Genomic DNA, 16,703 nt, shown 5'->3' on the forward strand with positions numbered 1-16,703 from the left:
GTATAATTCTCATGAGCCCTTCTTGTTATTTGTTTTCTAAATGTGATGTCTGCTTCCATCTTCCTCTCACCTAGCTGCCTCACCTATTTTTGTATATATGAATACAAGCCTACATTATGTACTGTCTGTTTTGTTACGTCCAGAGGACCCCAAAACCCAGCAGCAATAGAAATTCACCAAGACAAATGGTTACTTAAACAAAATTTGCTTTTAATTGTCTTTAAACATGAAAACAGGATCAAACTTTAACTTTTACTATTAACTTAAGTTAATTTAACTTAACCCCTTCTAATTCTAAGCGCACATGTATATAATGTGTGTGTCAGTTCAGAAAAGTTCTTTGATTCACAGTCCATTCTCACTTCGCACCCCTCCAAGTTAACTGGTATCAGGCAATTCTTATACCAAGGGTGGCCAAACTTGCTTAATGTAAGAGTCACAAACGATAAAGCTAAGATGCACGAGAGCCGCAGGAGAAGAACAAAATACACACATATGTTTTTCATGTTTAAAGATAATTAAAAGCAAATTTTGTTTAAGTAACCATTTGTCTTGGTGAATTTCTATTGCTGCTGGGTTTTGTGGTCCTCCGGACATAACAAAACAGACAGTACATAATGTGGGCTTGTATTTGTAACAAAAATTTTATATAAATTTTAAGAAATGCATAGTAAATGCAATAATATTTATTCCTGCTTGCAGTTTTTAAACTGTTAATTTGTATTAGTTTCAATAATCACAAAGGCACAAACATATAAGTAAAGGTAAACCAAAAAAATGAGAGATATTTTAATCAGATTTGCACCTTACAAAATTAATCTTATTATAATCATATTTTTTATGACTAAAATACAATGCTACAAATATCAGGCTATTAAAGATGTGAGTCGGGCAGGCAAGAAGGAGAGACCGGCAGCGCGAGATGGGTGGGCAAGAGGGAGAGACCGGCATTGCGAGTTGGGCGAGTGAGGGGGAGAGACCGGCAGCGCGAGTCGGGCGGGCGAGGGAGACTGGCAGCGCGAGTCGGGCGGGCGAGGGAGACTGGCAGTGCGAGTTGGGCAGGCGAGGGGGAGAGACCGGCAGCACGAATTGGGTGGGCGAGGGAGACTGGCAGCACAACTTGGACTGGCAAGGGGAAGAGACCGGCAGCATGAGTCGAATGGATGAGGGAGACTGGCAGTGCAAGTTGTGTGGGCAAGGGGGAGAGACCATCAAAGCGAGTTGGGTGGGCGGGGGGGGGGGGGAGACTTGCAGAGAGCTGCATATTAAAGGTCAAATAGCCACATGTGGCTCGTGAGCCGCTGTTTGACCAACCCTGTCTTATACTGTGCACAGAATTTAACATTTATAAACCTTCACTAAGCACTGGTGCTTAAAGGTAATTGGTTACCACTCAGGGAGGTTCTAGTTTGTTTCAGAGATATGTTACTCATTGCACACATACACAAACTGATTCCCTCCGATCAGTCACTTCATTGTCTTGCTGAAGAAACTTGCCACATCATGGCTTTCCCAAATGATAACCTTTTCTTCCAGGTCACCACAGAGTTCCTCTTATTTCCCTGATTTCAGGCGAAACACTCTAGCCAGCCATTTCCTCTTGTCAGGACTACAAGGATTTTTCAAAAGTCTGAACTCAGAACTCACAACCCGTCTTCAAAATGGGGTTTTTAAACAAGCTGCCAGCTTGTCATGTTGCAGCCTCCAAAAGCCACTGCAGAACTCAGTTCTCTCTCTCTCTCTCTTTCTCTTTCTCTCTCTGTTTTTTTCTCTCTGCCTGCAAAACCACATGACCCTGTAATGGAAGATTTAAACCATGTTTTTTTTACTTTTGCAGCCTTTGCTTCTGCAAGGCTGAGAACCTGCTTGTTTTTTAGAATCAGCAGACATAAGCTAAATTCCACCGAGGGGCCAGAGATGCAGTTATCTGACTTAAAAGGACATCTGTGTACCAAGAACATTTAATCTTCCAGCTTGTTTAGGTCACAGACTGTCAGAGACCTAACCTTGATGAAAAATAAACCATTGTATTCAAAATGATAAGCTGAAAATTATGTTATTCGTTAATTAACCTAGCATGCTAGCTTGCTTGCTTATCTTTCTTACTGTGCTGGGAATAGGTGGTTGGGTAAGCAATTTTTGGGTAATATAAGCCAATGTCCCGCTGCTGAAGGGGAGACTCTCTGAGAGGTGGCAACATCTCTCAGCAAGAAGAAGAACTTCTAGAGTCCAGCCAACATCCCGGTCGGGGGAGGTGGAGAAGCTGCTACCGGTGCCCCGACAACCTACTACAAGTGTGCGGTCGTTGCCTCGCTTTGGCAGTTGGGACCAGTCCAGGCGTTGATAAGTATAATTGGGAAGGGCTTGCATATTGTAGTTTGATATCAGGTTTAGAATTTGTAATAAAGATTTGTATAAACTGAAGTGCTCTTGGCGTGTGTGTCTATTTTCTTTCGGTAGCTCAAACACTGTGACCAATCTAAAACGAACAAAGTGAGAGGTACAACTTTACCCAGACAGACCCCTCCTAGAACAGCAAACTGCAACCAGACAGATTGCTGGCACCAGAATCAGTTTCTGCCTGGGGATCTGTTGCTTTCAAAACAATAGTCCATTTACTGAACAACATCAATCCAATTAACACCTACTTGTGAAGTCTCCAGCATTCTTCAAAGTTTCTATTAAGTCACTGTGGACATGAAGTATCTGCTTATGCATAGCTCTTGCATTTTAAGTGAGATGTGTTCTGTAAGTATCTGTTTGTGAAGTGACCAACACTAAACCCCCAACAATCTATCTCTTTTAAAAACATATTTATATATAATATAAAATAAAATATAATATACCCCATGACAGTTTGCATTTGTGTTGCTGTGTATATGCGTGTTTTGCACCGAGGATCTGGAGAATGCAGTTTCTTCAGGTTGTACTTGTACAATCAAATGACAATAAATTTGACATAACTTGTCAACCATGGTTCCCTTTTCCTACCATCTTTTCCTTGTCTCAGTGGCACTGTTCCCACTGTTCCCGCATGCAACCTGCATACAAAGGAAATAAAAGAGTGCACAAAAGGTTAATTAACTAAAATAGTGTAGTAATTAATAATTATACTTATTGAAGATGATCTCTTAGCTAAATGATTATGTTAGCAAGGTAACAAGGTAACATTCATTGTTACTGCACAAGTACAATTAAATTGACTACACATCCTGCACACATACATCAAACAAATTTGATATAAAAACAACAACTCAATAAAAATAATACAATATTCAATGTTTGGCGGTATTCAGTTCATGTATGGCTCTGGGGTAAAACTGTTTTAAAGTCTATTTGTCTGTGATTTAATCGACTTGAAATGTTTACCAGAAGGCAGCAGGTCAAACAGATTGTGACTCGGGTGGTCAGGGTTCTTCAGGATTTTAGCTGCTCTGCAAAGGCAGCAAGGGCTAAATAAATCCTGCATAGTGGGCAGGGCACAGCTAATAATCTTCTGGTCTGTATTAATGACCCTCTAGGTCCCTCTTGTGTGCTGCCAAGCAGCAGGCAAACTACGTAGGCCAGCACACTCTCGATGGAGTAGCGATACAAGGGCACCAGCAGTTTCTACGCAGTTTGACTTTCCTGAGAATCCTCAGGGCATGTTGTGCCTTTTTAACTATTGCGATAGAATTGGAAGTCCAAGAAAGATCCTCAGAAAAATGTGAACACAGAAACCTGAAAGCAGTGACCCTTTCCACACAGTCCCCTTTGATATGTAATGGGTCTGGAACTATATTATTCCTTTAGAGTCTATTATAAGTTCTTTTGTATTTGAGGAGTTCAAATCGAGATTGTTCTCTGAACACCACACTGTCAGTCTTTGGACTTCAACTCCATAGGCTGTCTTGTCTTCTCTTGAAATGTCCAATCACAGTTGCGTCATCTGAAACTTGGTGATGGTGTTGGTAGACTACATGGAGGCACAGTCATGGGTATAAAAAGAGTAGATGATGGAACTCAATACGTACCCTTGTGGGGAGACAATACTGAGTAAAAGGGTAAAGGAGAGATGAGTGCCAATTTTCAGTCTGCGAGTGGTTCGTTAGAAAGTCCTTAATCCAGAGACAAATAGATTGGGAAAATCCTAATTCTGCAAGTTTTGTAATCAGTCTGCCTGGGATGATGGTGTAAAAGGCAGGTCTGAAGTCTATAAAAAGCATCCTCAAGTAGCTCCCCTGATGTTCAAGATGGGTCAGTGCAGTGTGGAGCAGTGGCAATGGTATCCACCGTCGACCTGTTTGTCCTATAGGCAAATCCATATGGATCAAAGGTAGGTGGGAAGCTTTGTTGCAAGACCAGCCTCTCAAAGCACTTCATAATGACCGGTGTAAGTGCTACTGGATGGTAGTCATTGAGGGCGCTGATGACATTCTTCTTCAGCAGTGGAATGATAGTGCCAGACATCAAGCAATGTAGGATGATGGATGTGGACAGGGACAAGTTGAATTTTTGTGAAGACTTCAGAGAGGTGGCATGCATATTCCTTCAGCATCTTTCCTGTCACGCCAACAAGGTGGTGGCTTTCCTTGGATTCACTGTACCGAGATCTCATCTCACATCATACCACAGTGAGGATGTGGCTGTTAGAGGCTGATGAGGATGTAGTGATCTTTTCGGTTGCCTTCACCTCAAACTGAGCAAAGAAATTATTAAGATACGCAGCCAGCATGGTGTCGGCACCAACAGTCATACTGTTGCTGGTTTTGTAATTGGTGATGCCCTGTGTTATGAGCCCAGAGGACCCCAAAACCCAGCAGCAATAGATATTCGTCAAGACAAATGGTTATTTAAACAAAAGTTGCTTTTAATTATCTTTAAACATGAAAATAGGATCAAACTCTAACTTATTACTATTAACTTGCTCAACCTAATTCTAAGCACATGTGTATGTAATGTTTTCATAAGTTTAGAAAAGTTATTTGATTCACAGTCCAATCTCACTTCTCATTCTTCCAAGTTCATTGTTTGCAGGCAATTCTTATACTGCGCACAGAATTTAACATTTATGAAGTTCACCAGGCTTTGGTACTTAAAAGATAAATGGTTCCTGCTCAAGAAGGTTCTTGTCAGTTTTCAGAGAGAGATTTGTTGTTCACTGGACACTAACTGATTCCTTCTAATCAGCCATGTCAGTGTCTTGCTGAAAAAACTTGCCCCAACAGGCTTTTTCAGATGATAACGTCTTTCTTTCAGGTCACTTCAGAGTTCCTTTTTGTTTCTCTTATTTCAAGTGAAATATTAGGCAGCCAGTCCTCTCCTCTTGTATGGACCACAAGGGCTTTGAGAAGGTTGAACAAAGAACTCACAACCCATCTTCAAAATGGGATTTTTCCACAAGCTTGCTAGCTTGTCCTGTTCAAGTCCCAGCTGCTGCTGCTGACTGTCACATTGAAGAACTGAATTTCTCTCTCTCTCTCTCTCTCTTTCTCACTTAGAGAAAAGCCTGTTTGACTCCCTCTGCTTGCAAAACCACATGATCCTCTTTGAACAGCAAACTGCCCTCAGACAGCCTGCGGCTCCAGATCTAATCCTCTGATTCTTTCATCTGTTGCTTTCCAAACCAACAATCCATTAGTGAAGTCTCTATAGACACTCCCTAAAGCTTTTGCAAAGGCACTTGGTGCCGGCCTGTATGACCTGAGCAGAGCTCCAGTATTTTAAATGAGATCTGTTTTGAAATGTTTGCATGTGACCTACATTAAATAAAACCTGCCACAACTTATCTCCTTTAAAACATATCTATATACAATATAAAATACAGCATAATCTGTCGCACCCTGCCACACTTGCTGTGGAACATTATTGATGAAATGATCTTTAATCTTCCTCTTATTGTCTACTTTAGCATCCCTGATGCCTCTCTTCAGGTTGACTCTAGCAGCACTGTATTGTGCTCTATCACCAGACCTGAAGACGGTGTTATGATCCTTGAGAAGAGTTTTTACTTCTTTTGTCATCCAGGGCTTCTGGTTGGAATACCTGAATATATTTGGTGATGGTGACATTGCCTACACAGTTCTGTATGTAACAAGAGTATAGCTGATCTGTACACCTCCAAATCCTGATGTTCAAAAACTGTCCAAATTGGTCCTTTCAAAGTAACCCTGCAGTTGCAAGGAAGCTCCTTCCAACCATAACTTAAACATCTTTAGAGTGGGCTAAGATTTCCTTTTAAGCGGAGTGTATCCTGGGATTAAGAGTATGGATAAGCGTGGTCATGGTATTGACCTAAAGCCATTCTTTATGTTTGAATAAACTTTTTCTTGTGTCCTTTTCCCCCTGGTTGCACATTTCGGGATGAATGCTGAAATTTGAACAGTTGGTTTGTAACAAGTCAGTTAAACAGGTTGAATTATATTTTCACAAATATTAAGTGCCCACATACTTTTGTCACATGAAAAAAAAGCACAACATGAGACTTTTGCACATGCTAACACTAAAAATGAAAGGGAACATTGCTCAGTTGTATCCAGAAACCCAGTAAATGATCTGTAAACATCCTCCACATTATTTCTGTGCTTACTCCCAAGAACATCTGTTCCTAATTTACCCTCCTTTGTTCCTGCCTCATCCATTATAATTAGTCCTTCCTCAATTAAAAACTTTATCATTTTGTCTGTTTTTATCCTTGTTCATAGCTATGCTAAAGCTCAGGGAGTTGTGGTCACAATCACTGAAATGCTTCACCACTCAGAGATCTGTCATCTGACCAGGCTCTTTACACAGTACTAGATCCAGTATGGCCCACATACTGTGTCATGAATCCTTCTTCGACACACCTGACAATTTCTGCCCCATCTATTCCTCTTGGAGAAAGGAGGTGCCTGTCAATATTTGGGAAGTTGCACTCTTTGCACAGTAATTTCTGCAACATTCCAAAATCTGCCTATTTATCTGTTCCTTAATGTCCCTAGGGCCAATACATTGGTAATGAATAGAATTTATGTCTTTATACCACATTAGAAGTCAAGAAACAAAAACTTTCCTGCTTTCCCCTAGTTAAATTCCAGAGCTCTTGTTGTAAATTTCCTTATGAAACCAAACGACTTTGCTTTGTCTTAAAGAATTTACGTCTCATCATTATTAAGTTATTTTTTAGCAATATATAATATCCCTTTTTAAAAAATTTAAGATCAACTATAAGCTGAAAAATTAAGTTAACTTTATTGTCATATATTAGCAAAGTCTGATGATATTGCTTTGTCTTTATTCAAAAAGATAAAAATGTGATGATGTTAATGAACATGATTCTGCTTAATTTCCTCAGCGGTGTCTACCTTGATTTACCCAACCGGCAGAACAAGAAGAACATAATTCTCTCAGCTCTCCCCTCATTCCTTCATTTGAGTGGGAGAGTTCCATTAAAATTAATAAATGAATAAACATTATTTGAATTGAAACATAATTATTATATAATCAATAACTGACTTAGTGTTAAGTGATAGAAGGTGATTCAATCCATTTGTGACTTGTTTTGCTCTGTGAGGTTCTGAAAGCATGCTATTGTGAAATCTGATGGCACTACTTTTGCTGAACAGATCTGTTATTGACCAGCAAACTTGAATACAGGCTGATTTTTCTGAGGAGCATGGTAAGGTTAACTTTGTGGAATCTTTACTACAAACTTCAATTGCTGAGTATGTAGGTAGCTGTTAAGATTACTTGTGCAAGTTACCTATTTTGCAATGTTATCTTAATAGGAAATAAGAATTATTAGCCTTTTTTTCCTGAAAACATTTTTTTTTGTTGCAGGTGACAAAAATGTAACACAAGTCACTCTATATTACAAATCTGATAATGCCTGTGCCTTTGATCAAGTGGTGAAAATACCATTGATAAATGAAGCTAAAGAAAAAGCCTTAGCAATTGCAGCACAACGTCAGATGTCACAAATCGAATATCAGCGAAGAAAGATTACTGGAACATTGGAAAGCAGTAGTGTCCGAGCTTCAATTGCAAACAGGGTAGGAACATGATTCATCTGAAATTAGTTATGCTGTTATTCATGTAATTTCAACTGAACACCCAATAAATAAAGAAATATGGACCTTCAGAGGGCAGGATGAGTTGGAAGGTAGTCGTGTGTCGATTAGCAAGTTTTAGTCAAAGTCATCAGGGATCAAAGATCTGGGGACAGAAAAATTGAGAGGGCCTTGGCATTTGGAAGTTTTGGATTCAGACTTCAAGTCTATTGGAGGCTGGACAATGGAGGGATTGAATGAATATGGAGTTTGAACTGATTCAACATTTCTCAGCTAAGCTAGAGTCAGTGTGAAAGTGAAGAAATGAGAGATGGATGGAGAGGGTGATCAAATGAAGAACAGGTAAAGTGAGGTTTTTATTTGTTCCTCCTTGGAATAATGAAATATTGAAACACGATAATATAATAGGATGTACCGTCTTTTAGGCATTAAATTCACTGCTTGTTGGGGTGAATGAAAAAATCCCAAAGAATTATTTAAATCAGGGGGAGTCACGTGATGGAGTAATGGCCAGTTGGGAAAACCAGCCCTCTCCAGGAAAATAGGAAAAAAGTTAGGAAAAAGCAAAGCGTAACAAAAATAAAATATAAGAAATAGAAGATAAAGATAAAGAGAAGAGAAAGAAGATGGCATCTAAGAAGGAGAAAATAAAAACAACTGGAAAAAAAAGAGGTAGAAAAGTTGCCGGAGAAGAAAGAAGAAGGCCTTACCTGCACGAAAGAAGAAAGCCTTACCTGCAGCTGGTGGCGTGGAGTGCCCAACCCTCGAGGTCAGTGCCTGCCCTGCGGAGTCATGACCCACCAGCTGGTGCACTACAAAAATGACTCTCAGAGCCAAAAAAAAGTGCTCAATCAAAGGAGAAAGAGGACACTGGCGGGAGGGGGAGCTCAGCAGAGAAGCGGGTTGTCACAGAGAGAACAGCTGAGGGACACCCGACACCAGGGCGCTCAGCTGGAGGATGAGGGAGCAATGAAACCGACGAGGGAGATAGACAGAGGGATGACCGACAAGAAGATCAACGTCAGGAAGCACAACAGATGAGCAGCCCGGGAGGGGAGGACCAGCAACAAGAGGCCCAGCAAGAAGAGGCCCAACAAAGAGATACAAGCAGCTCATCAGGAAAAACAGAAGAGACACAGACACAAAGAAAAGGAAGAAAAGGACCAAGATCTTCACAGAGAAATAGAAGGTAAAACTGATGGACAAAGAGAAATAAAAGGTAAAACTGATGAATAGAATATAGATAGTCTTTTTTGAAGAACAAATGAGATCAGTAAAAGAATGGTTGTCATTAGAGTTTAATGCAATTAAAAGGAAAATGAAAAGAACAGAAGATAAAATGCAAAGGTTAGAACTGGTAATGACAGAAATAGGGAAAAGAGTAGAGAATGTGGAAGAGCGGGAAACGGCTGTAGAAATGGAAGTAAATGACTTCGGAGAAAAATTGGAAGGAGGTGACAAAAAAAATTAAAGAGACTCAAGAGTTGTTATCTCAGAAAATTGATACGTTGGAAAATTATAGTAGGCGAAACAACATAAAAATAGTGGGCCTGAAGGAGGGTGAAGAAGGCACAGACATGAAGGAATTAATAAAAGGATGGATCCTGAAGGTCTTGGGAACGACAGAAATGCAGGAAGAAATGGAAATAGAAAGGGCACACAGAGCATTAGCTCCGAAACCACAGGCACATCAAAAACCAAGACCCATCTTAGTAAAATTTTTGAGATACATGACAAGAGAAAATGTACAGGAACGGGCAAGGAATAAAGTTAGAGAAGACAATAAACCATTGGAATACAAAGGTCAAAAAAAAATTTCTACCCAGACGTAAGTTTTGAACTCTTAAAGAGGAGGAAGGAGTTTAATACAGCAAAATTGATTTTATGGAAAAAAGGTTACAAGTTCATATTAAGGCATCCAGCCATGCTTAAAATATTTATACCTGGGGAGCAAAATAGACTGTTCTCAGATCCAGAGAAAGTGCAAGAATTCGCAGAAAATTTGCAGGACAGGAGAAGAGATGTAACAAGAATGAAGAATGGCAATAAAGTATATATAAAGATGTAAAAACAATGCATATGTAAAGAACTAAAGAGGAAAAAGAGAAGGGAAGGAAGGGAGTAAGGGGTGGGGGGGAAGAAGAGAGAGACTTTTGTTATGTGTTTTAAAAAAAGTGTTTTCTGGAGAGGGCTGGGTAGAGGGGGAATAACCATCACTGCAAAATCAGTTGACGCTGCGAACAAGATCGCAATCTAAATGAAAAGGGGAGTTGTGGTTGCCCGGCAAGGGATATGGGGAAACTCAGAGAGGGGGGAACTTTTGGGGTTAAGGTATTAGTGGATGTGAGAACTGCAGGGGTACTTTATATCTTAAATGTGTTGTCGTACATTAAGTGTAATAAGAGAAAACTAAGAGATGAAAATGGGGAAAAGGGGGATGGAGGTGTCGAAGTGGTGGAAAAGAGGTGTATGCAAGATAAAGGGTGGCCATGTTGAACTATATGACTATAAACATTAATGGAATACATAACCAAATTAAAAGGAAGAGGCTACTAAATTTATTGAAGAATGAAAAAATAGATATAGCAATTGAGCAGGAAATGCATCTAACTGAAGCAGAACATAACAAACTAAAGAGAGACTGGGTAGGACACATAATGGCAGCATCCTATAATTCAAAAGCTAGAGGTGTAGCCATACTAAAAATGTACCAATCAAAATAGAGGAGGAAATAATAGATTCGGCAGGGAGGTGTCAGATATACTTAGAAGTCTGGAATTTGCTCAATACATATGCACCTAACGAGGAGGATCAAAAGTTTATGCAGGATATTTTTCTGAAGATTGCAGATACACAAGGAAATATATTGATAGGAGGGGATTTTAACCTTAATTTGGACCCAATGTTGGATAAAACTGGACAAAAGACAAGTTAAAAGAATAAAGTAGCCAAATTTATGGTTAAATAAATGCAGGAAATGAAACTTATGGATATATGGAGGAAGCAACACCCAAGAGAGAAGGAATTTTCATATTATACAAGAAGGCACAAAACTTACTCAAGGATTGATATGTTTTTGTTGTCAGCCCATATTCAAGGGAGAGTTAGGAAAACTGAGTATAAAGCTAGACTATTATCAGATCATTCACCTCTATTATTAGCAATAGAACTGGAGGACATCCCACTAAGAACTCCATGCTACTTAAAAGACAGGAATTTAGGGAGTTTAATGAATGCCAAATTAAAACATATTTTGAAATAAACACAGAATCAGTGAAAGACAAATTTATATTATGGGACGCAATGAAAGCCTTCATTAGAGGGCAGATAATAAGTTATGTGACTAAGGTGAAAAAGGATTACAGTCGCGAAATAGAGCAGTTGGAAAGGGAGATAGTAAGTACAGAAAAGGAATTAGTAAAAAGGGATGATATAACAAAAAGGAGAGAATTGGCAGACAAAAAAATTAAATATGAAACATTACAAATGTACAAGGTGGAGAAGAACATAATGAAAACAAAGCAAAAGTATTACAAACTGGGAGAAAAAACACAAAATATTAGCCTGGCAACTTAAAACAGAACAAGCTAAACGAACAATACTGGTGTCAAGGAAAAAGGACAATCAAATTACATATAATTCAAATGAGATTAATGAAAATTTTAAGAAATTTTATGAACAATTGTATCAAACTGAGAACGAGGGGAAAGATGATAAAATAGAGGAATTTTTAGCTAAAATTGAACTGCCAAAATTGCAAGAAGAGCAACAAAACAAACTAATAAAACCATTTGAAATAGAGGAAGTACAGGATATATTTAAAAAGCTGCCAAACAATAAAACACCAGGAGAAGATGGATTTCCAATAGAATTTTATAAAACATTTAAAGAGTTATTAATTCCTCCTCTCCTGGAAGTAATGAACAAGATAGAAGAAACACAAAACTTGCCAGATTCATGTTTTTTCTTTGGCTTGGCTTCGCGGATGAAGATTTATGGAGGGGTAATATCCATGTCAGCTGCAGGCTCGTTTGTGGCTGACAAGTCCGATGCGGGACAGGCAGACACGGTTGCAGCGGTTGCAAGGGAAAATTGGTTGATTGGGGTTGGGTGTTGGGTTTTTCCTCCTTTGTCTTTTGTCAGTGAGGTGGGCTCTGCGGTCTTCTTCAAAGGAGGTTGCTGCCTGCCGAACTGTGAGGCGCCAAGATGCCCGGTTTGAGGCGATATCAGCCCACTGGTGGTGGTCAATGTGGCAGGCACCAAGAGATTTCTTTAGGCAGTCCTTGTACCTCTTCTTTGGTGCACCTCTGTCACGGTGGCCAGTGGAGAGCTCGCCATATAACACGATCTTGGGAAGGCGATGGTCCTCCATTCTGGAGACGTGACCTACCCAGCGCAGTTGGATCTTGCTGTCGGCCTCTGCCATCATGTAAGACAGCAATAATTACAGTCATACCAAAGATGGGGAAGGATCCATTAACACCAGCATCATATAGACAAATATCTCTACCTAACTCAGACTATAAGATAATAGTAAAATTATTAGCAAACAAATTGGCCGATTGTATACCTAAAATAGTAAAACAAGATCAAAATGGATTTATTAAGAAAATACGAACAGCGGACAATGTCTGCAAACTTATTAATCTAATCCACGCAGTTCAAGGAAATAAGAAACCAACAGTGGCTGTTGCTCTAGACGCAGAAAAAGCCTTTGACAGAGTAGAGTGGAATTACTTATTTAAAGTATTTCAGAAGTTCAATCTACCAGAAAAATATATAAATTGGATTAAAGCATTGTATAATGGACCATTGGCGAAGGTAACAGTAAATGGATATGTATCTAGTCAATTTAAATTAAGTAGGTCAACTAGACAGGGATGTCCACTATCCCCCTCATTGTTTGCCTTAGCAGTAGAACCTTTGGCAGAACTGATAAGAATAGAAAATAAAATAAAAGGGATAAAAATAAAGGAGAAGGAGTATAAAATCAGCTTATTTTCAGATGACGTCATAGTATACCTAACAGAACCAGAGGTATCAGTGAAGAATTACATAAGAAATTAAAGGAATATGGAGAAATATCGGGGTACAAGATCAATGCAAATAAAAGTGAAGTGATGCCAATGAGTAATGCGGACTACACAGAATTTAAAAAAGAATCACCATTTAAATGGCAAGCACAAGCAATCTGATACCTAGGGATCAGGTTAGATAATAACTTAAGCCACTTGTACAATCAAAATGATCAGCTACTAATAAAGAAATTGCAGGAAGTCTTAAAACATTGGAAAGAATTACCGTTAACATTGATAGGGAGGGTAAACTGCATTAAAATGAACGTGTTTCCAAGGATACAATACTTATTTCAAACATTACCATTTCCTTTAACAGAAAAATTCTTGAAGGAACTAAAGAGAATAATAAGGAAATTCTTGTGGAAAGTGAGGAAACCAAAGGTAGCATTAGATAAATTAGGAAACAGATATAATCAAAGTGGTTTGCAGTTACCAAATTTTAGAAATTATAATAATTATAGAGCCGCACAATTAAGGTATTTATCAGATTTTTACCAGACAAGGGAAAAACCAGACTGGACTAAGATAGAACTAGATAAAGTAGGGGAGAAAGTACCAGAACATATACTTTTTAAGTGGGATGAAAAGCTGGTGCAATATAAAAACTCACCAGTACTGCATCATTTACTTAATACATGGAAGAAGATCCACTTCGAAAGGATAAAAATTATCAAATATCAAAATTATTATTGACGCAAAATCTGCTAATCCCTTTTACAATAGACAACCTTTCCTTTAGAGAATGGGAGAGAAAAGGAATCAAAAGAATAGAAAATTGTTTTTTGGGAAATAATTTATTAACATTTGAACAGTTGAAGTACAAATATAGAATAACTCATGGTACAATTTTGCATATCATCAACTGAAAGCTTATTTAACAGATAAATTGCGAAACAGCTTGAGATTACCTGAAGGAAGCAGCTTTAACTATGTGATTACAGACACAATGATAATTAAAAGATTTATAACCAACATGTACATTAAGCTGCAAGATAAGGAAAATGAAATAAACTATAAACCTAAGCAGAAATGGGAAAAAGATCTAAACATCAGGATAAAAAATGAAGTATGGGAAAGTTATGTTCTGGAACTATAAAGAATGCAATAAACACAAGGTTATGCATGATGCAGTATAATTGGTTACTCCTCAAAAATTTTTAAAAATGGGATTCAACATTATCGGTTTTCGCTCTAAGAAGGAAATGGGAACAACATTATGTGCAACTTGGACATGTATGAAAGTAAATACGTTTTGGGAAGAATTAAATCAGATACTAAATAAAATTACAAAAAATAACATACCAAAAAAACCAGAGATATTTCTTTTAAGTAACATAAGAGGTAGAGAATTAGGCCTCAAATTGGATAAAGTGCAAAAAAAATTCATTATGGTAGCCTTAGCGATAGCAAAAAAATGTATAATGTCAACTTGGAAAATGGAAGAGAGCATGAATATACAGCAATGGTACATGGATATGAATAAATGTATTCGTTTGGAAAAAAATAACATATAATTTAAAAAATAAAGTCACAATGTTTGAACAAATTTGGGAACCATACATGGAACATATCAGAGAGAGTTTGCCTACGACCTCCATCCCCTAAACTGAGAATGAAAATGATAAGAAGACAAAATGACTAGATTCAGTGTGTAATAAATAGATGAAGCATTTTTCTTGTTTATTTTCCTTTGTGTGAAGATATTGTCTTATGGTTTGATTGTTTTGTATATGTTAAATATTTATGGATTTTGGAGGGGGCTGGGTAGAGGGGAGGGAGGGAAAGGGGGAAAATAAAGGGAGAAAAGACCACTGTGTAAGTTTAATGAGAAATGTGCATATTTTGGTTGATATGGTTCATAGTGTAAAAAATAAAAAAAATTAAAAAAAGAATGATTTAAAGCAAAACAGGAGGATATTTCTCAACCATCACAAACAAAATATGCATTCATTTAATTTTATTGTTTACCATTCCAAATATAACCAAACTTTCTCTTCTTTTTTTGCTGAAACTACACTAATCACCACATTTCTCAGATTACAGGCTGTCTCTTCAATCTTTGCTCACAAGGTCACTCCTTATTTCAGTAAACAAATAAGTGAATCTTCTTTGCACAACAAACCAGAGTAAGAAGATTGAAAGTGTTTCCAGGTGCATTTCCATCAAAAAGAAAATGTTCTCCTTTTAATATTCCATTGAACGTCAATGTTTGACCCAAATTGCATGATCTTTGAATATTAGGATCATATTTATTATATATTTCATAGTTCTCATATTTTCTTTTAGCATTAAAGAAATTTTACCTGCTGAATCGAAAGGGGTTGTCATTCCATCCTCACCAATCAATGAATATGTTCATCAGTTGAGCCAGTTTCTTTTTGTCTTGACCTGTCCATTCTCATCCAATGGGGTAAGATGATGTCATTCAGGTATCCCAAGCATTCATTGTGGGAATGCTTAGTGATGGTGCAGGATGAATGCAAATCATTTTGTGAAGAAGTACCATGTTGCAGTGGTAGTGTTACTGGAAGAGAGGAATTCTAGAGTTTTAAATTAATGCTGTTGAATTAATTTGTGTGTATTAAAGCATCTGGAATTGGAGGAATTCATCTTCTTGTATCACAGGGTTGGAAAAGATTTCCATAGGAAATCAGAGCAGGGGCCAATATAGATAAATAAGATGATGAATCATTCTGGATAATGTAGGACATTCTGGATAATGTAACAATTGAGGATAAATTCAGAACAAGTGGTAGGTGGGAAGATGGCTGATATGCAGTGGAATTACAGTGTTTAGAGGAAACAATCCTGCAGTATTTGAGGCTTTCAGCTGGGTACATTCTGCAGGAAGGGCAGAGACAGGTAACACAGCTTAGATGAAATAAAACAGTTTTTGAGATGGAAGGAAATTTGCTGAAATTGCAAGTAGCCTGCTTCAATTTCAGTCAGTGGCTGGGAGGTGGAGGCAAGGCTGAAATTTGTTGGCAACCTTACAACAATGATTTTTGTCTTTCATTGTTTAAATGGATAAATTTTTAACTGCTTATAAGGTTAACAGTTTGATAGTACAGGTAGTCCTCGACTCCCAATCTCTGCGATTTATGTCCACCCACACATGTGACCAAAATTTCTTTAAAAATCTTTATCAAAACTACTGTACAAGTACATATTTTGTATTATTCAGTGGTCCATGCTCCCGGCAGCAGCCCGAAGTCCCCGTTCCCTGTCGGCAGCCCAAAGTTCCCATTCCCTCCAGCAGCCTGAGGTCCCCATTCCCCACGACATCCCGAGGATTAATTATGAGGGCCAAAAACCAAGTTACTGGAGATTGGGCAGCATCCATAGAGGAACTCAAAACAATATTTTGCCCTTTCAAGCAGGGAAAACACCCATCTGTAAAAGTGGAAGTTCCTCACCCTTACGTCTAAAGAGGTACCTTTCTGAATGTGTTGTGGCAGGCTTCAAGGCGCCGATTCCAACCTTCTCGGGAAAGGATAATCAGAGGAGCACTGCACTCTGCCTCACCTGCGATCCACCTCCCCACTCACCCCTCTCCTTCCATGACACCCTCAAGGCAGGGGTGGCGGGTGGGACCCAT

The 16,703-nt window shown here is 38.5% G+C and overlaps 1 protein-coding gene across 6 annotated transcripts in view; it reads left to right on the top strand.

Annotated features, from left to right (window-relative positions):
- LOC138738909 (cilia- and flagella-associated protein 47-like) overlaps positions 1-16,703 on the top strand; it is a 614,550-nt gene that overhangs the window by 364,900 nt on the left and 232,947 nt on the right. For all 6 annotated transcript variants that reach the window (XM_069890090.1, XM_069890093.1, XM_069890088.1 and 3 more), the window contains one exon: positions 7,798-8,009. In XM_069890090.1, coding sequence (XP_069746191.1) covers positions 7,798-8,009 — 212 coding nt within the window. The remainder of the gene's footprint in view (positions 1-7,797; positions 8,010-16,703) is intronic.

The sequence above is a fragment of the Narcine bancroftii genome, chromosome 7, assembly GCF_036971445.1.
Source record: "Narcine bancroftii isolate sNarBan1 chromosome 7, sNarBan1.hap1, whole genome shotgun sequence".
NCBI classification, from domain to species: domain Eukaryota; kingdom Metazoa; phylum Chordata; class Chondrichthyes; order Torpediniformes; family Narcinidae; genus Narcine; species Narcine bancroftii.